This window comes from Pseudopipra pipra, chromosome 14, assembly GCF_036250125.1.
Source record: "Pseudopipra pipra isolate bDixPip1 chromosome 14, bDixPip1.hap1, whole genome shotgun sequence".
Classification (NCBI taxonomy): Eukaryota; Metazoa; Chordata; class Aves; order Passeriformes; family Pipridae; genus Pseudopipra; species Pseudopipra pipra.
The window spans coordinates 2,185,202-2,206,299 of NC_087562.1; the positions used below are offsets into that span (position 1 = coordinate 2,185,202).

Consider the following 21,098-nt stretch of genomic DNA (forward strand, 5'->3'; position numbering starts at 1 on the left):
TTTAGCAAAGAGTATAGAAAATTTTATTGTGGCCAGAGCTACTAAAGAGCTCTGTACATGATTTTGGGACTGGTTCTGCATGGACAGAGATTAAGAAAACACACAAGGTCTGCTCAGGGGCACCTGCTGCAGAGGAATTACCAATGCCTTCTGGTGGAGGGACAGCTGGCCTTGGAAAACCCTGAGCCCAGTGTTGCTGCAGAGTTTCCTTGGATGACAGTGGACATGAGGAAAAACAAGAGGAAGGACTTTGTCTAACCAGGACCCATTGGTGAGCAGATGCCCTGGTCTCTGCAGACACCCAGTGCCACATGTGCTGGTCCACAAAGGCCGGACCCACACTCACCTGCTTTTCCAAAGGGTCACGCTGCCAGTGGATACTGCTAGCCACAGCAGCAAGGGAAGCTGCAAGGAAGGTGACCACAGGCCAGCCCTTCCTGCAAACTGACACAAAATTACTTCAACAGCTACATGAGACTTCACTTTTGCTGATCAATGGATCATGTAATTCGATGAGGAGTCAAGGCTCTTCATCCCAGTTCTTTCAGGAGACAAAAATCAGACAACAGAGAACAGTGGTAAGGCAGCCCTTTAAAACACCCCCAAGTCTTTCTCCCTGGGGCTGGTCTCTCCCATCAAGGCTGGGAGTCCAGCCTGCCTGTCCCATGTTGGCTGTGCCCAAAGAGCCTTTGTCCTCAGACATCCTGTCCTGCTCTGAACCATTTCAGATAAGTGTTTGCAGATTGAGACAGGTGAGGGGAGAGCACCTTCACTTGCCTCACACAGCAAACCTGCTCTGCCCTGTCCTTCCCTCACCTGCACCCACCGTAGTCTGGACAAAGGGTCAGTTGTGCTGTCCATGCATCAAAGATTTGGTAGGGTGATGAAGACTCCCCCGGCTTCCTTTTCTTTCCTATTTCTTCCCTGTTTGTTCACCAGCACCAGGGGCCTGTCTGGAAATGGTGCAACTGGTCACATCAGCCACTGCCACTCAGGGCACCGGCCGTGCCAGGGCTGTGCACGTGCCACGGCTGCCAAGTGACAAATCATGTCAGGCACTCCCATGCCCGTGGCAAGGCCTGTTGGGATCTGTGCATAACTGCTCTCCCAGGCTCTGAGGTTAGATGGATACTAGGCAGATATGGGATTGCTGGAAGCCCCAGCCTCAGTGCTCAGCCAGGAATTTGGAACGGGGCACGCTGCCTGGGGAAGCCAAGAGGGCAGGGAAAGCTGAGGTGCTGCAGGACAGCAGCCCAGACAGATCCCTGCTTCTCACCCCCAGCACAGGCTGCTGTGACTCGAGGCACTGGCTGTGTGCCCCAGTGTCTGCTGTGGGATCCTTCTGCACCACACACACTCCAGGCTTGACTGGGCACTAATGCAGATCTGGCAGCCCAGGAAATGGAAAGGTTTCAGAACTTGCTGTATCCCAAAGCTTCTGATATGAGAAGGCTGCGCTGTGGGGCAACCCAGGCTGCTGGGAAGGGGGAGCAGGTCAAACTACATTGCCTTCCAGAGAACATGCTGGTGGTGGACTTGGCTTGAGGGGGCACAGTGGAAAGCGGTATAGGGAAGGGACAATCCTGAGGTTACTCCCTGACCACCTGCTGAAGCCCCCGCGCATGATTCAAAGACTGACAGGGTTTAGGCAGATGGGAAACACAGATTTCAGGGTGCAGGGAAGAGCAGAGATGGAGCCTGGTTCTTCCCCACACACTCTCCTGGGAAGTCCCTGCAGTACCAGTGTGCAGAGGGCCAGGAGGGGTTGGACCTTTCCTAAGGAAAGCACTGGAACTCTCTCGAGCAACAGGTCTGCCTCAGGTTTGCCACCTTTTGCTGTCTCTTGCCTTTGGCTGAGGGTGAGAAATGTCCCACTGCAGCCTGACAGCACATGCACAGTGAGGGATGAGTCCCTTAGGCCTCTACACAATACTAACACTGTTCCCAAAGGCTGTGGCTTTGGAATGCTGATCCCTAGGCCGCTGTGGTGTTTGTCCTTATGTCCTTTGAGCATGGATCATGTCTGCTCACACGTTGCTTGCTGGTGCATTTTCTGTGGTCAGGCTCGGTTGTGCTCTCCCTGGGCTGGAGCTGGGGGACAAGAGGTTCTCCACTGCTCTTACTTACAAACACATCGGGAACCTTAGGAAAAAGTTCCAGGTCTTGTTCCAAGCGTCTGTCCTGCTGGCAGCCTCTCCTTTTTACCTTGTGCTCAGAATACAGGTTCTTCTTCCTGTCACCTCTGGGATTGTCTGTGGACAAGGGATAATGTTGAGAGTTGCTTGAGTTATTCTTAGGAGGCCCTTGAAGGGCTGTGCTCCCAAGGCGAGTCTGAGCCACAGGAATCTCATCCATGGACTCAGCAGACTCTGAGTGATAGTCAGCTGGGGGTCCTGCTGCCTGGATGAGGCTGATGAGGCTGGAGGGCACAACAGCTCTCAGAGGAGAAGCTGGCACTAAGAGGTGAAGGCTGTGGCAAGGTGAGGTGGCAGCAGCTGTGGCTGGGAACTCTGCAGATGGAAATAAAGGGAGCAGAAAGCTTGAGAGAGATCTCTCAGCTGCACAAAGACATCAACAAATCCAGGAACTCTGCTGTGGCTGATCCACCAGTGTTAAAGAAAATCATGCCTCTATTTATACAAAATTCAGCAGAGAAACTGAGTGGGGCACTCTCACCTGACTGGGGATCTGGGAAGGAGGGCTGATGTGTAGCATGTTCTTTAGATCCACTGTCCACTGCTGAGGAAGAAGCTCTGTGCATCTTCTTTCTTCTTTTCTTCTGTTGCTGTGAAAGCAAGAGGCCCAAGAGAGGAGAAGTCAGTTTACCAGCCCAAAGTAATGAGACAGACAGTTTTTTTACTTTACTACCTCTTTTTAATTCCTCCTACTTTGAATAATGAGCACTAGGTATAACCAAAGTCCAAGAATATTTTATAGTTTAAGACTGAGTTGCTATAAAGCAGTGATAGAGAACAGGTATTGAATGAACACACACATTATCTGCATACAGTGATTCTCTGTGTGTTGTCTCATACAGCTGGAGGGTTTATCAGACACTGATCACTTGTATTGGTAAAGCCAAACTAGAAGAGGGGGCCAAAACTCACATAGCACAGGACATCCCAAGAGAGGGACAGTTCTTGTCCAAAATACAAGTACAGATGCAAAGCAGTTTTTCTTATCATGTAGATGACAAGATTTTGACAATAAGCTTGGAGGAAAGGGGAAGAGCACCACCATCTGCCATTTGAGCAAGAGGGGAGAGCATCTGGATGCAGATACATGAATATCAGGAGCACAGTCCAAGGACTTTGGACAGCTGTTTCATAGGCTCAAGCTTCATGCCCTGTGTGAGCAGGGGGTAAGGACAGCCTGCACTGGAGTGAGTGTCTGCCCCTGCACCTCGGTGGATTGTCAGCAGCAGAGGTTTGGGGTGTAGCAGGTCCTGCTTACCTGAGAAGGGACTGCAAAGCGAAGAGCTGGGGGGTCTGGGGAGGAGCTCTGCTCAGGGTCACCTTCTTTGCTGTGGACGTAGAGCTTTGGAAAGCTAAAACACACAGCAGACACACCAGGTGAGTCCCTAAGACAGGACTTAACTCTGATTCCCTCGTTGCTTGCATGTAGACATCAGCCTGACTGAAGCCTCCCCTGCCTTGCACAGCATTCCCAGCAAAACTGCAGGGGAGCTTTTCCTCCACAGCTGTGCCAAATATGAAGGAAATTCCCAGGGACACAAGTTAACAGGCAAGGATTAATTAAGAGACAAAGATCTCCTTTTCCCATGAGTGCTTGCCTGTGTTATAAACTTTGCATCTCTTGACAACCTGAAATCATGTAACTATAATGAGCACATACAGGAGTTACAGGACAAATCAGGCAGCTTCAAAGTAATTTTAACATAAAACAATTAATAGAAACCACTTTGATATAAAATATTTACTGTAAAACAACATTAATAGAGTATTCTAGGAATGATATTTTCCCAGGGAAAGGAAAGCAAGTATTTACCCCCTCTTGGAACTCAAAGATTTCACTGTGTCTTGGTCAAAATACTGGTGGCTCCCTATCCTCCTAAGTATTTTTGTCTTAGGGTCCATCAGTGACCTTGATGACAATTTCCCATTCATCATACACACTGCTGGGAGACTCTTCTCACCCTTTTCCTGAAGTTACTGTTGAGAATTCCACTGCTTGAATTCCAGGGTCTGTATAGCCAGGGTTACCAGACAATAAGTCTGCTTCCTGGAAAAAAAAAAAATTAACATTTTCAGACTAATATGGACACAGAATGGAGAAGAGGGATTTTCACTAGATGTCTCCTTTCTCCTCATGACATACATTTTCTGCCACCCTTACAGGTAGCACAGCTGAAACTCAGCAGGACTCTGCTGCTTAAGAAGATGGAAAACCAAGACCGACACAATTAGAAGTCCCTGATTCGTTCATTTAGTCCAGGCAGTATTTTGTGTGACTCAAAACCAAATCACACTTAGAGAGATCAGCTTAGTCATTTCTTGGGACCACATTCAAAATACCACTTAAAGCCTCCATTAGTTACACAGTTCAATCCGAGGAACTACTCAGTGAATGCAAAAAACATCTTTTAAATGTAAAATGGTGAGGAAGATGAAAGCATGAAACATACAGGAAAAACAAAGATTTGCTGTTTCTTGTATGATCCTGTATGACTGATAACTGCTGTTTTTTAAAAAAAGCATGTGATACACTGAATATTTGCCTCAGGTACAGCTGAACTCAAAGTAATGCCACAATGAACATGAAAATTGCATATTTTCAGATACGTATAAGAAGATTCAGTAAATGAGCCTCCTAAATCCAAGTGTTTGCATTACAGAAAAGGACTCCAATTCTCCCTCAAAAGGACCCAGTTGAGATGGTCAGAGTACCAAGGGATGCAGGCCACGAAGCCCTGTTATCAAAAAGGATAAACCATGCTCAGAAGAACCCTGACACTACTTATCAGCTCCTCTTAAACTTGAATAACCAGCAGGACAATTTCCTCTTAAGCATTTTAGCATCCAGTTATTATAAAGCACTCATTTTAAGGTAACTTTCAGGTGGTAAAGAGGGAGGGATTTAAAATGTGACAGGCATTAGCTTCAAAAATAGCTTGAACAAGCTCATGAAGACCTATTTTTCTGAACAGCCTGATCAGCAAATTTGAGAAAATGAAGTCAGAGTTGGACATCCCCCAAATGGGTTCCTGAGAGATCCAGGGCCTCTGCACTTCACCAAATTCATAAACAACCAACAAAAGAGCAGAGCAGTGAGAAGCCTGGTGATGACACTGCCTGATGTAAGGCATTAAAAATGAAAGTCAGCCGCAAAGAGCTGCGGAAGAACCTTGTAACCCTGAATTACAGGGTGAGAAAATGGCACACAAAAATCAATGTTGCTAGAGGTAAAGATGGAAAGTGATGCACGTGGGGAAAGCAGGGCAAATTTTATGGACAGAGCCACAGTCTCTGAAATAGAAAACAATCCCTGAAGCTGCACGTTCAGTGGCAGCCAAGAAATCATTTCAGATGTTAGGGATAAAAAGGAAAGGCAAATAAAAGGAGAAATAGAAAATAGCTTCATGTTACTGGATAAATTCATCGAAAGCCTGGACACTGGATTCTTTATAGTGTTCCAGCATCTTTCACCACAGAAGACCAGGAAGAAGGTACAGAGAACAGTGACAATGAGAGGGACTGAGCAGTTTCTGTACAAGAAACAGCTGATGGACCAGGCTTCTTCAGTCAGAAGAGGGAATACTCAGGGCAGATATCAGTGGAGAAAGCCTATGGGGAACAATTGTTTAGCAGCTCTCTAACACAGCACTTAGAGAGCATCAAATGAAAAAAAATCAGGTAGTAGTTTCAAAAGAAACAGAAGAAAGGCTGCATTTCTGACACAGCGTGGAAATAAGCTGCAGCACTCACTGCCATAGGGTGCTGCAGGTGCTAAATGTGACATGGACTCAAGAAGTGAGAAAGGTTCATGTGAGAAACCAGCAGATACAAAGCTGTTTGAAGCTCTGTGCTCCAGAAGCCCCTAACACACCCTGCTGAGTGCTGGGAGAGAATACTCTGTCTCAGCAGTCAGAGCTGGCCAGTGTCAGAGCCAGCACACTGGTCTGATCCCCTTTGGCCAGCCTTCTCCCCATGCAGCAGAGACACTTCCAAAACCACTAGTTCCTTTCAAACATCTTGGCATCAACGTCTGGAGTCTCTGTACTCGTGCAATTGTTAGATAAGAGAGTTGCCAAACTGGAAAGACTTCAGAATTGCTGCATTTTGTTAACATGCTCTGTGTTTGACTGGTCTTGGAAAGAAAAAAGAAAGAGGTGGAGAGGAGTTTGCAGCTGTTTTATAGATGGCAACATAAAATTTGAAGGGAACTGGTTTAGCAATTGCAACTATTAGGAGTTTCTGATTTGAGAATTATGCTATTTAGATCTATTACAGGTAGGATTTTCTGCAAGTGCAAGATTAATAATCCTCAAAAATTTACTACATGTATTTCACATAGAACTTGTAACTCAAGTCAGATCATTGCTGACCATTGACTGAACACCAAATGTGCACAAATGTCTCCTCAAAGCTCCTTGGGGGCATTTACAATCACGATTTACATTCAGGCCTCATGCACCTGAGTCACAAGTGAAGGAGACCAGACACAGTCTTGTGTCTCTGTGATTGCACAGGTGTTTTCAGAGGGAAGCAGGTCGTGGTTGAAGGGAGCTGTAGCAGGAGACATCCCAGTGTGCAGAGTAACTGAAAACAATCAGGGCTCAATGTCCACAGTGCACAAACAGGACTGCAGGACCAGCACTGTGAGGGAGATTAATAAATGATTCATCTCGAGAATAACATGAACAATTTCTTTCCAAGCAGGGAATGAAAGAGCCTTTTTAAAATCCATTTTGTTCATTTTAGCCTTCTATAAATAATATATCACCAAAGCAGCCACATAAATGAAAGTACCCCACTAAAGCTGAGTAGTGGAAACAAATGGAAGCAGATTCGCTCAGTAGAAAATACAGTGTTCTCTCAGTGTGACAGAAACTACAGCCACAGCAGAGTCCAAGCCTCCTTCTGCTCTCAGGCATCAGCAGGACAGCCAGAATCCTTCCACTGCAGCACCAAGACAAGCCACTCTTTGCAGCTGGGTTGTTCGGATTCAGCTGTTAGTCCTGCTGGAAACAGACTGCGGGATGGACAGACCACCGGGCAAACCCTGGCCCTGCTCACCAAACACCAGCTGTGTCCACCCCCAGGACCATGGTTACAAGCTCATGATGAATTCAGCTCCCTTGCCTGCTGCAGCTGCCCTTATCAACCACTTCAGTGACAGCAAATGCCCTGAAGTGCTGTCTGCCTGGAGGGGAGGCAGAATTGAACTGGAAAAAAATCGCTCTTGTCCCAGGGAAAGTGGATCTCTGAGGATGAGAGTGAAGACAAGGTTCATCTTAAGGCAACACTGGAAGAAAGAAACAATGCTGAAAATTTGAGGGAAGCTGAGTAAAATCTGCGTCTATTATTTAAAAATCAACCCTCACCAGCCTGAGTCAGTGTCCAAAGCAAGTTCAAAGCTTTAGGAATGTGAGAAGAATCACATCCCAGCTGGCCTCATGAAAGCCAGCTCCCTGGCATGAATGCAATTGTGCATTAAAGCATCAGTTTTGGTTTACTTTGTATTTTTTTTGGAATGCTATGCAACAGCCTACAGAAAAAATCGTTACTTGCACATCCTGCTTTGGGTACAGTAACAGAGGAAGGCTCAATGTGTCCAACTGGTTTGCATTTTCTGTGACACCTGAACCCCTTAAGTGTGCAAAATTAGGGCTTTGGCTTTGTGCATGTTCTGAGAAGGATTCTACAAGTACATAAGAATCCTTTAACCTGAACAAGAATCCTCTAACCTGAACATAGCCAAAGACTTAACTACAGACCAACATGGAAAACTGAAGCCAAAACCAACACCAAAGCTGGAATAAGGCTCAAAAACAGGGATTAAAGGGGAAATGCATGTTTCTTCTTAGTCCCTAAAATGAATGAGCAGTTCAGACAAAAGCGGGAAGAGGATGATTTCCATTTTATGCTCACAACACGTTGGATCAATTACAAAGGGCTGCTGTGTTCAAGCTAAAGAAGGCTGCATTCAACATAGCTTACAAAAGGCAAGTCACTTGGTGTCCTCCTACTCCACTCTATTTGTTTGTGTTTATCTCTGGTTGCTATGTAAGAAACAAGGAAAATCTGGTGGGTTAACATTTTTTTTAACAATGTTACTGGGCATCATCCAGTCTTTCTTGTTCCCCAAGGACTGCAGCCCTGAAACACCGAACTCCTTTTCACCCTGCTCCTTCCAGGCTTGCTGCTCCAAATTAACCATATTCACACATATCTAGAGAAGCACCAGTGCAAACAGGAGAACACCACTGAAAGGTTGCATCCCAAATGTGCACACACACGTGAAGTTCACCCCTGTTCAAACACATTTTTGGTATTGATTAATATTCAGTAACTAGATGATTAGAGCTAATGCTTTATTATTGTTTTAATTTTCATAGTAAGCAAAGCTCTATGAAACAAAGTGCCAAATATTTTTGTTGTTATGGAAACCTCTGTTTAAACTGAAAGTTCAACTTTTCCAAAACAACTAAAAAAAAATATATATGAAAAGCTAGGGACTCCATATTATACAAAACTGAATTAGCTGACTTTCCCCTTTGCTTTGATAGGGAGAAACCATGGATGAGTCTAGAGAGATCCCAGTATTTCTACCCATGATACATGGATGAAGCTTGGATTTAATTAATTTCTTATGAAATGTAAAACTGGTTGTATAGTAGGTAACTTGCATAAAGTGAAAAGTTACACAGGACTGAGAATCACAGAATAATTTAGACTAAGAAGAATTTCTGGAATTTTCTAATTCAACTCCCTGATAAAGCCAGTACATAGTTTGTCTGGTCAAAATTTGAGCTAATCCAATAATTTATTTTGCCTTGTAGCAAAATAAATTGTACTGAACCTCCCAATTCAGAGCAGGGTATATCTGCCTCTGCAGAGTGCAGCAGCATTAAAGAGCTTGTAGAACTCTTTTTACAGAGATACAGATCAACATCATGGTAATCACAAGGACCCTTATCACTATGTAGTCTCAATTCAAAGAAAAGCAGATATCTGGGTCATTTCTGAATGACTGGTGTCCTTTTCACTTTGAAGATGGTTAAATTATTGGGCTGATCAGCTGCTCCATGATTAGTTTCTCCAGCCTTAGAGCTGGTCTCACTTGCAGCCATGACCTGGGATACTGTTCCCACAGGCAACCAAGATGTGCTCTGCCACCTAAACAGCTGGTCCTGTCCTTTTCAGGGAAAGGATTCTTCCCACTCTTCAGTCACCCTCCTTCGTGCTGAGCCAGGCATTTATGTGACTGCTTGGTGAACCAAATGGGAGGGAGCTGGGCCAGCTCAACTATTTTTTTAATAACTTTACTGTTACTCAGATGAGTTTCCCCACCCTGTTCTAACGAACAGCTGTGCTGGCAGAGGAGATGAGACACTGTAGGGCCCAAAACAAGTGGTGGAGGAAGAGAGTGGGTGGGATTGATTCCTTTGAAAGAAGTGCTTGCTTATGCCTAAAGTGTTCATCGAATTACAGGCCTTACACTCTCTCACATCCTACTCAACCCCATCAAAGTACCTCTAAAGTCTTATCTCTGGCAACTGCCTTTAAAATCTGGAGCTCAGAAAAGTGAAGCAACCTTTACACTGAGGACAAGTGAGGCTGGTTTTGAGAAATGGACTGAAAGCAGGATGAGTACCTGACTGGGCCTCACTTGGGAGGAACAAGGCTCCTGTTGCTTGTCCACTTTTTCTGCCTCTTGCTGTGGCCGCTGCTGCAGGATGTACTCATACGTCGTCAGCTTGTGCCACACTGGGAGGAAAGAAAGAAATCTGTCAGCACAGGAAAGGCCACTCCTCATTGCACTTACACAAACAGCCTGAATAACCACACAATCCAATGGTAACTATAAACACAAGAGGATGGATACTCTAAGCCAAAAGTACCTGTGTGCTGTATTATATCTTTTATGCGTCTTACTATATCCTTTACTGTCATCATCACAATGCTTCCTCACAGTCCCACTGCTCTTCACCACATGATGGTACAGCCTTCTAGACTGCAGTAATTTGTTCAGCTCATTTCAGAGCAAATCCATTATTCATACCCAACAGGTATGAATAGCTTGGTGAGCAATCAGAAGGTATGTGATGCTAAATGGGGGAAAGAAATTGCTCAGGTTACTGTGTCCTGTAGAGATTGAGGCACTTAATGTGCAAACCAGTGAGCATCCAATGCACAGCCTGCCTCGTGCCAAACAGATGTGCCCAGAGCTCACATGTCCCGGAGTTTATGTGCTCTTAAGGTCCCCCACACAAACACATCTGCTTCCACAAATGACCAAAAGCACGTGACATTTCTGAGCAGCTTGGTTTCTTCGTGAGACCCAAAATCTTATCAGGGTCCAAAACTCAGACATTCCTACCATAATGACCCTGCTGTGGTAAGTATTTTTAGAGAACAAAATCCAGAAATGGATGCTCAAGATTTTTACTGCACAGCCTGATAGTTATTCCTCCTTTTCACAGAAGCACAGCAGTTAAGGCAAATCCATGGGATGTGGGACATCCGGACTAAAATCCTTCCTCTGCCTGAAGACACTGAAGATATCAGTAATATCTTATCCCTCAAAGCCAGAGGAGCAGAGGACTACTTCACAGGAAAATGGGGGAGAGCAGAGGAGAAGGTGCCCCTCTGCTAAAGCAATCACCTTATGAAGAAATAAAAATTCAGGATCCATTTGGCCAGGAAGACAGAGCACAGAGAGATGAATGTGAGTCTGCAGCCAAGTGATTAGCAAATGCACTTGATGGGGACAGTGCAGAGTGCTGGCAAGTGCTCCTAGAATGGCACCGTTTGCTTTTTTTGAGAAACAGAATATTGCTTCACAAGCAAAGGGCTATAAACCATTTTTAATTTAGAGTTCGTTGGTTTCTGAGTACTTACTGTGTAACTTTTTAGTTAAAATACTGCACTTCTTGGTCAGATAAGATTGCAGCACATAACACACAACATATAATCACAGCCTGTGAAAAGCCACATATTCTTTCCTATATTCCCTTCCTATATTCCCTACTACTTTTTCTTTTTATTCTGCTGACTACTGGCCTCTTAGTATTGAAGAAAAAATATATTCTCCCTCCAAGTTTGTGAAGTGCTGTGCTTCACTGAATGCCTTTAGAACTGAGTCTGAATCAAGACTAGTAATTTTTAATACACATGGACCTACTATCTGGAGAATAAACTACATGCTTCCTTTGGAGTGATCACCGTGAGTAATTAAAATCAGGACAGTAACTCTGAAATTTCCGCTGTGCTTGTAACAAAACTAGATTCTAAATTTTCAAAGTCATACCTGACTTCAGCCAGTTTTTTTTATGCAAAGCCTAAGGGCATTACCACTCACAGGGATGCTATTTTCTTTCTGTAATTAAATTATTTAAAACCAAAAAGGCTTATGAAAAAATACTTATGAAAAGTAATTAAATTTCAATTGGTAAACTGTACTTCTAGTCCCAAAAGAGGGTAGACAGTTCATTAAAACACTGTCTACCTTAAAGCATTCAGAGGAGACTATTGACAACTACAGATGTGAAATAAGAGGAATTAAACCAGACATACTTTGTCTATCTCCCTGAAATCCAGGTTTTAAGTTAAATGCAGTTGTAAGTGCAATGCATACTCAAATGTAGCACAAAATATAGGTTTCAGTATAGTAACACTCCTCCTTCAAAGCAAGGACTTACTACATTCTGCACAGCTGGAACCGGTTTCATTAGAGCAGCAGATTTTAACGTAACAAAACATTACCAAAAATTAACAATAATTTAATTAATTAATTAATTTTAAATTGGGCCAAAAGTAAAAGTTAATTTGGCTCAAAATTGATTCTGAAAGAGGATAAAGAATCACCCCAAGACAAGAGAAACCAAAAATCCCCTGAAACCCGGAGCAGAGCTGCGCGTGGCGCGCACGCAGGTTTCTGGCAGAGAAAGCAGGTCTCTATCCCAGGCACGGAGCACCCTCTGGTGGAAGCTGTGCACAAGGACAGGACAAATACTGCTCAGAACTAAACCGAATAATCCTTTTTCATCCAGAAGAAACCTCACTGGAGTGGTCCCAGCTTTGATATGCTTTTTGTCTTTCCACGGTTCTAGAGATCAACCTTTTGAATCCCCGGGTATCGCCACTAGCCCAGCAAAGCCAACAGTCAATTCCACCAAGAAAGCAAAATTGCAGCATGACCAAATTTAAATCAAGCTCAGAGAGGCTCTAGAAGGAAAAGGATGGTGTCCTCACTGACTGTAACATCCGTGCCAGCTGAGGAGCACTCACCCATCGAATGCTGCACTTCAGCACTGCAGCTGGTTTGCTTCTGGAGCCGCGCTGGTTTGTGCTGACCTAGTTTGTGTTGGCACCTGCACAGATGTTAACTGAGACCCTGAAAATCCATCCAAGGATCCTCTGTAACTGCCGTCCTTCACTTCTCTTCCACCACATCCCTCCTTCCCTAGTTTTGGCACCACCATCTAATACAAGCGTAAGATCTTTTCCCATCACGACTTTCGTCAGCAGCCAAAAAGCATTGGCTTCATTTTAGACGGTGACTGAAAAAAGGTTTTTGATGCCCATCTGTACATAAACAAATATAAATACCCCTTCTTGACAGAGCAACAACCAGGAGATCTAAAGAGAAGCCTTTCTGAAAGCCTCTTCCCCTGAATTCCACAAGTCTTGTGTCAATATGGTACAAGTTCCATAAAGCGACCTTGGCCTGGATGTCAGGGCTCCTATTAGAAATTCAGCTCAGAACATCCACATTTCTCTGGGATAAGGGAGAAACAGGCTCTCTCACACACCCAAGGTACAGTGAGGAGAATCACAGAGCCCATATGCAGAGTCAATCTGAATCTGCCATTGCTGGGACCATGCCAGGATTGACCACTTCATCCCACCCGGTCTCTCCAATCCTCTCCCACGTGCTTCAGTTCCAAGACAACACAGCTCAAAGATGAATGCAAAGGCCCAATGCAAGCCTCACCTTACATATGCACTGATAAGCCTACCTGGTACTGAACTCAGAAGTATGATGTTAACCCCCAATTTTCTACCTTTCCAATGGCAATCTTGCACAATGTGTGTCTATTTGTGACAGGGGTGAACACAGAATGAATGCAGGATGAGTAGAAGCTAATAAAATGAAAACAAAATAGGGATGCAGATGACAGGAACATAACACCTACAGAGATAAATGTGAAAGGTCAAGAGGTGGCCCAGCAGGATCACGGTCACCAGGCTCAGAAGAATAAAAATCCCAGCTGTGACCAAAATGGCAGGTGCCTTGGTCTCAACAGGAGATGCAGGAAGAAACACAAGCCAGCGGTCCATGTGGTTCCTTAGAGCTGTAAAACAAAGGGAATTGGAGGTTAAATGGATTGTCCAGGTAGGAAATATCTTTAACTAAACTTTACAGCTGGAAATCTCGTTAACTCAAAAGTAGCTGCAGACCCACTGTGCACTGGAGGCCTAAGAAATCTGGTGCCTGTGGGGAATTTAGGAAGAGCAGTTAGCTCTGTAAGGAAAGACACTCCATCCAGCTGAGCAGAGATACTCTAACAGAAACATAAAATAGACAGAGTAGGAATGGAGTTCCTCCTGAGTGGAAGAGCCCACAGAACCCAAACCCATATGGAGATATGCTGGCTGGTTCACAGGATGCTCAACTGAAGCCCTGCAGTACCATCAAAGTGGTGGTCGGAGCGGAGCATCGTGGGGTCGACGAAGAACTCCACAAAGACGTAGAAAGCAACGAGCAGCAGAAGCCCCAGGCCCAGGATGGCAGACAGAACACTATTCAAAAAAAGCCTGCAAGAAGGGGAGAGGTCTCAGTGGCTTCAATAACATCACACATACAATTCAATATCCCAGACTCTAATAAAGATGGAGATAAAGACAGCTGTCTCAAATTACTGTCACGCTTTCTTACACTTATGATAGATACTGGTGAACAGTCTGACTTATTTTTTGTTACCCTGAGGGACTAAACTGTGACCCTTTAGAGCAGCTGTGGTTACAAAACACTCAAGTATATCTAGGACAGACAAAGAGCTCCCTGCACAAAATCTGAAGGCAGTGAAACGTGGCACCCAGCAGCAGCAACACTTTGCTCTCCACAGGGTTTTAGGGCGGGAAAGTAAACTGAGAAGCATCAGTGATAGTCTGCTTATTCTTATCTGAAACCTGGCATGGATTAGAGGTGTCTATATGCTGCTGTGAATCCTGCCAGCTGGCAGGTCTTGTAGGGAAAGCACACAATCTGGATGCAGGTGGTTTCAGATTGGAACAGCATGATCATGGTTCTGTTCCCACTCCAGCTCTCAGAAACATTAAGGACACCCAATTAACATCCTGTAAGCTTTTTCTAATAGCAAAGAATAAGAGTATGTCCTCTGTTTTTACTCATAGATGTTCAGTTACAAAATTCTAATGGTTGGGATTTTATCCCTGGTTATTTGAATATCATAATCATGCTTGTATTTTCCACCTAATTTTCTCATGACTGATTTTACTCAGCCAGAAACTGAAAGAAAAGTGGTTCTGTGTGGCTGAGTACAGACTGGACTGAGATGCAGGAGAAGCTTGGGAAGAGAAGGAGTGACATTACTGATGCAGTGTTTTGCTCCTGTCACAACGCCAGGCTCCTACCAGTAATTCCTCTCTCCCACACAGTTGTTGAGCCATTTGCAGTGATGATCAAAGCCACATACACACTTGTTGCAAGTTCCACAGTGCTTTGACTTGGCACTCCTGCCAAAGAAAGGGTGGCATTAGCATGGCAGCACCAGCTCATTACCATGACTTTCCAGTGACACAAACACAGGGGAGATACAGCAGCAGAGATCCTGGTAATAGTGTGAAATCCTTCTGCATCAAGAGCACTTCAGCTCCCAAACTCACCGGACCACAATCCCAAACACTACCAAATTTGCCTTGCAGTGCACTGCATGATTTCTAAACTGGAAATTGTTGATTTCTGATTTGAATCCCTTCAGCAGTTCTACAAAGCTTGATCTTAATGCCTGCCCTTCAAGCATTTCCTGATACCTTATTAGCATACAGCCAGATACAAGCACACACACACACACTGTTACACACTGTTAGGTCAAACACCAACACCCAGGTAACACAGAACACAACAGCCCTCTCCACACAACACGTGAGCAATGAAATAAAACACAGAACCCTGCACACAGTCGACAGTAGGTGCCTACCCAACCACCTGACCCCTGCCACGGGATGAAGCTGAGCTCGCGCTGCAGGGGCTCCGTTTCAACCGTTCAGTCTGACATTACAGACTAATGGTGAAGTGCAAAGGCAAAGAAGACAGAGAAATAGGAAGAAAAGATACTTACACATCCACGTCACAGACATGGCAGTGATGGTTTTCAATGACATGGGCATGCTGGTTACGATTGAAGGTGGCCAGAGGCCCCAGATAGTTTTTTTCTCGCACATTTGCATCCGCAGGATCAATGGAGACTGCAGTAAGATGGACAACTAAATGGTAGATAAAACACACTCCTGGACACTGAAGTAAGTACACAGTTAAGGATTTAATGTTTTTAAATTTATCTTTTAATCCTTAATACACAAAGCCCACATAGATGAGGAATGACTTAGAATTGGAAACCACTATATAAGTGATTGCAGCAGTTTATTAACAAAGATGTTTGCACTGTAATAAATATCCTCCAGAAAAAGATAACTAAATCTACAGGAACAATCTTCCTTATTGTGTACTATGCTGCCTCATAGAATTCCCAGCACAGGGAGTTTTTAAGAGTTACCTTTACTTACCAGAATCTGACCCTGCTGACACAGGTCCACATTTCTTAGTCTGTACAGACCCCTTGGAAAGGAGAGTGGTTAAGGTTGTGCACATGCCCCTTCACAAGACCAAATTCCAAGAAGGAAAAAACAAAAGTCACATCAAGGAACTAGTATTGATCACCTTGCTTCCCTTTTTCTTAGCCAGAATTCCAAGAAAGAGGAGCACCCCTTTAGAGTAGGCTCCTACACAATTTACAGCCAGGATTCAGGATTTGTCATTGCTCCTTGAAACATTACATGTTTGGATTCTTGTTTCAAAATGCAGTACCAAGTCAGAACAAATATGTTTTAGGCTTATTTTGATCAGACACCTGAAGTAGCTGCTGATATTGGGAAAGAACATACAAATACATATGAATATGCAAATGCAAAGCAGCAACCCTGCATGCCTGGAGTACCCCTGTGCTCAAGGGTTTGCTTTTCAATACACTGCAGCTAAATAAGCATGTGTGCAAAAATAAACCTTCTGGTTACACCCAGATGTGCACACCACTGATCATATCAAGGCCTATGGAAAACAGAGCAATGTAGTAAGGAAAAAAATTGAGGTCTTTGAGAGGTCCAGCTGACTGGAGCTCTGATGGCTGGTGTAGCAGAATGGGAAGGGATTTGCCTTTGACACAAAAGAGACATTAGTGCTTTATTAACTGGAAGTAAAACTTTGGGATACATTAATCTGTTGAATTAGAATGACTTTAGATTGCATTATGAAGATATTTGGTAGACAAATTCATGAGGTTTGAGCTGTGATAGTACCAAGGATTTGGGTAAGCTAAGTACATGTAAGACCATTGTGAGCTAATGACATTAATGCCTAAATCACACAGATATAACTAAAACAATGATAAGTAAAATCATCCCAAACATATCAAAGACTCATAGACCAACAGAAATCAGATGTATAAATGATGTAAGATGCACATCCCATCTCTTCAGAACTTTTCCTAGGATTCTCTCAGTAATATTTCTTGGTTATCTGGTTCTGGCTAAGCAAGCACAAAGTGTCACTGAGCCACTTAGTCAATTTTATTTTCACCAGGAAGATGCTGCCAGAAAGATGAGAAAAGCCAACACTTGCTCACAAATTATAAACCCTCACCAGGCTGTTAAGTACTAAATTCAAACCTCAGAATACCGGTGACCTAAAGTGAGGATTTCAAAATAACTGTTTTTTATAGACAGGACAAGAACAAGGTGATGGTTATCGTTCAGAAGAAGATTCTGGTCCAGCTGCTTTCTCCTGTGCTTCCTATGCTAACTGCTGTTAAAAAACCCCCACTGACAGTTTATTACAGCCCTTGTTCTCCTCTTGACCAAAGGATACGATATAGCCAGCGGGCAGCCAGTGGCGGGGCAGGAGAGGAACCAGGATTCCAAAGCCAACCAGAGCAAAGAAGAGGTACAGCAGCCAGGCAATGATCTGGAACAGGTGCAGTGGCCAGCTCCAGCCATTTCTTCGAGCACGTTGGACCTGCACCTCGGGGACAGCTTCACCCAAATCCTCTGGAGCTATCTTATTATGAGGTTTGTTGCAGATATTCATCTACAGAAATCAAAAATGGAAAGCAAAAAGGACGTGATACAAACATATTGTGCCCCAGCCTTGGTGCTGGCCACATGCTACAAGGTGGACCAAGTTAGAGAGACTAAAATGATGACACATCTGAGGAGAGACTTCTCTCTGCATGGTGGATTTGTGATCACTAGGAACAAAAGGGTAAAAACAATTTCACAGGCTAAAAGCAAGTGCTGCTGTCTGCGTGAAACCACCATATCCCAAATTTGCAGCTAAGGGAAACTCGCAGGTTTTGCCAGTCTTTGAATGGCTCCAGACCTAAATGGAGTAAAAAGAGCAAAGAGGGTATTTTGGAGGCAGCCTGGAGGGACAGTATGATATGTTGTGGCCTGGGGATGTGTTCCTGTCAGATGATGCCTGGAGGATGTCAGAACAAACACTTTCACCTGTCTCAGAGATGCCAGGTCTCCCTGCCAGGTCGTGCAGACAGGTGCAAAGATGAGTTATGAACCATAACCTGGAAAGTTCCAGATGCTTACAATTTTTGACTGCACAACAGCTCTGAGCTCAGAGGCACTTTCTCCTTTTTTTTTTGGTTTGTGTTGGATTATTAGTTGCTGCTTTTCACTTGCCACAGAGCTGGGAGGAGTTTCTAACAAGAGAGAGTTGGGCTGCTCTGCTTCACAGAAAACTCAGGTGCAAGAGATACCAGGGAGAGCAAAGCAGGCAGCAGGTCTGGGGCAGCACCACAAAACCAGCACTGAGAAGCTCTGCTTGACCTGGGCCGACTTGTGGTACCTCTGCACCGCTCCCACCCTTCCTTAGTAACTAAAGAGGATGTGGAATTAACAACTCACACGATAAACAACTTCAATTAGTCTGATTAACTTGCATGTGAGAGCATTGAAAGAAAAGGAGGAGGACTCTGGCTCACTTGTGGTGTTTCTGATAATGGTTCTAACGCCAGAGCAATGCCACAGGGCTGGAACAGAGCAAGTATGGCAACGTGCTGAGAGTGAGCAGGACAATTCCAGTCTTGGTATGCCAACAGTCCTTCAGCCCCAGGCAAAGGGCTGGAAACGTCTTTTGGGGTCAACTGGTAGAGGAGTGAGTAAGAATAGAAAAGAACATAATTTATATTCCTCAGCACAGTCCTGTCAACAAGCAGCCTTTGAGGTAATTAGCAGCGTCTGCCTGCATTCATAGCTTAAATTGCTACATGGCAACTGCCTCATCGCTGAGGAGAAACAGTTTCCAATCATGCCATCTTTTTCTCATTAGGTTGTTGAAAACTTTCTTGTGCATCGCTTTGAGCTACCTGATACAAAACCTGCTCAGATCATTTGAAGAAATCCCCAGGTTTTTCCTTTCTCCTAATCAGACCTTGGCTAGGGAAACAGGCCCACAGAGATCCTGAAAAAAAAAGGAGGAGGTTCTGCTGCAAGATTTTGCTGTTTTGTGACAATGGATGGTTTTAACACTATGGTATTTAATGCCCAAAACTTTGGTACAATTGGACAGAATTCTGTCAAACTCTATGACTGAAGCTTCTTCCTGGCCGGGCTGTCACTATGGCTGCAGCCATCCCAGAGCAGAGTCTGGCTGTAACAGGCTCTCAGGAAGGAAGAAAGCCATGTGCAAGGCTTTGCTTGTCCCATTTCAGGAGCAAAGTTCCTCTTGCCTTTCCCTGACAACTCAATGGCTTGTAGTTGATGCACTGATGAAAAACAAAGCTCTGTGCCAAGAGGACGCAGCAGAGAATCACAGAATGGTTTGGGTTGGAAGGGACCTCAAAGCTCATCTTGTTCCACCCCTTGCCATGGGCAGGGACACCTTCCACTATCCCAGGTTGCTCCAAGCACCGTCCAACCTGGCCTTGGACACTTCCAGGGATGGGGCAGCCACAGCTTCTCTGGGCAACCTGTGCCAGGGCCTCACCACCCTCACAGCCAAGAATTTCCTCCTACTATCCAATCTGACCCTGCCCTCTGTCAGTGCAAAGCCATTCCCCCTTGTCCAGACACTCCGCCTCCCCCTCCCGATGGGGTGCCTTTATGCTGTGGGTATGCCTAGCACTCCTTTCTACCCAGCTCCAGAAAACGCTGAATACAAAAAACAAGGCATGAAGTCACTGTCAGGGTGCTCAGGGCAGACAGAGAGAGAAGCACCGGTACGCAGGGGCAGTCACCAGAGCAGGCACCAGGGGCCGAGCCGGGCGAGCGGGTTCCCGAGCAGCCGCTCTGGTAAGAGCGGCGTAAACCCCTCCCGCACCTCCAGCACCTCCCTTGCCTCACCTTCTCCCCGCAGAAGCGGTTGGCAGCGGCCCCGCCCCCGCCTCATGCCCGGGCAGGGCGCGGGGCCCGCGGCCGAGGCCTCCACGGCCGCTCCCGGCGCCTCCTCCGGCCGCTGGGCCCGTCGCCATGGCAACGGCTACGGCGGCGCGCGGGGCCCAAACGGCGCCGGGCGCGATCGTTCCGCGGGGACACGGGAGGAAGGAGCGAGGCTCCGTCCCGCGTCAGTCCCGGTGTGGGGTCCTCACTGAGACCCACGCCCGGGGAAATCCCGGCTACGACACGCCCCACCCTCCCAGGAGGTGACATTTCATATGCCTAGCGATGCCCTAGGAGCCAACAGTGGAGACTGGTTGTGAGCCAAAGCCACTCTGCTCCTGGAAAATTCCCTTCCCTATTATGTCAAGTAGTCTTTATCACATGGAAGCATATTATTTTTGTTAATATATATATTCAGATTTACACTGAGATGTAAATGAGATCGCAGAATTTTACTGGAGTGGTTTGTGTTTAGGTAAAGCAAATTAAAGGACATGGAAGTATGGATTGCTTCTAGGAAGCATAGAGTTGTCTAGGAAAGATAAAGGATCCCCTGGGCTACTGGGATAATGCAGCATTTGACATTGCTTTGAAATTCTCCCAGCATCATCTGGTGTCAGTAATTCCACCAAGATGGACCCCAGGGATGCCTGGATTATGGAATCACAGATTATCATGAGTTGGAAGGGATCCACAAAGAGTCTGACTCCTGGCCCTGCACAGGACAACCCCAAGAATCACACCATGTGTTGTCCAAATGCTTCCTGAACTCTGTCAGGTTTGGTGCTGTGACCACTTCACTTAATCAATAAACAAGCAGCAAGAATCATGAAATTATTAAGGTTTGAAAAGCCCTCTAAGATTATCGAGTCCAATTGTTAACCCTGCACCACTATGTTCACCACTAAACCAGATGCCCAAACGACACATCCACACACCCTTTGAACACTTCCAGGAATTCCACTGCTGCCCTGGGCAGCCTTTTACAGTCCCTGACCACCCCTTCTGTGCAGAAATTTTCTCTGATATCCAATCCAAACCCCTCCAGGCACAACTTGAGGCTGTTTCCTCTCATCCTGTTACATGTTACCTGGGAGAAGAGGCTGATCCCCACCTGGCTACAGCCTCCTTTCAGGGAGTTGTAGAGAGTGATATGGCCACTCCTTTTCTCCAGGCTGAGCCCCGCCAGGTCCCTCAGTCACCCCTCATCAGACCTGTGCTCCA

The 21,098-nt window shown here is 45.3% G+C and overlaps 1 protein-coding gene across 4 annotated transcripts; it reads right to left on the reverse strand.

Annotated features, from left to right (window-relative positions):
• Positions 1 to 19,982, reverse strand: ZDHHC1 (zinc finger DHHC-type containing 1). 4 transcript variants are annotated; one of them, XM_064670767.1, is made up of 13 exons: positions 19,839 to 19,958; positions 18,863 to 18,957; positions 17,353 to 17,571; positions 15,996 to 16,047; positions 15,551 to 15,677; positions 14,844 to 14,945; positions 13,879 to 14,003; positions 13,382 to 13,540; positions 9,838 to 9,950; positions 4,157 to 4,242; positions 3,454 to 3,547; positions 2,677 to 2,785; positions 1 to 2,252 (listed from the first exon to the last, which is right to left on the reverse strand). In XM_064670767.1, exons 3-13 carry the CDS (start codon positions 17,569 to 17,571, stop codon positions 1,975 to 1,977), a joined length of 1,464 nt encoding a protein of 487 aa, XP_064526837.1. In that variant the 5' UTR covers positions 18,863 to 18,957; positions 19,839 to 19,958; the 3' UTR covers positions 1 to 1,974. The 4 variants fall into 4 exon arrangements, with proteins under 4 accessions (XP_064526837.1, XP_064526836.1, XP_064526839.1 ...); XM_064670766.1 differs by lacking the exon at positions 18,863 to 18,957 and having other exon boundaries at positions 19,839 to 19,982; XM_064670769.1 differs by lacking the exons at positions 14,844 to 14,945; positions 18,863 to 18,957 and having other exon boundaries at positions 19,839 to 19,982.
• Between the last annotated feature and the right edge of the window lie 1,116 nt (positions 19,983 to 21,098).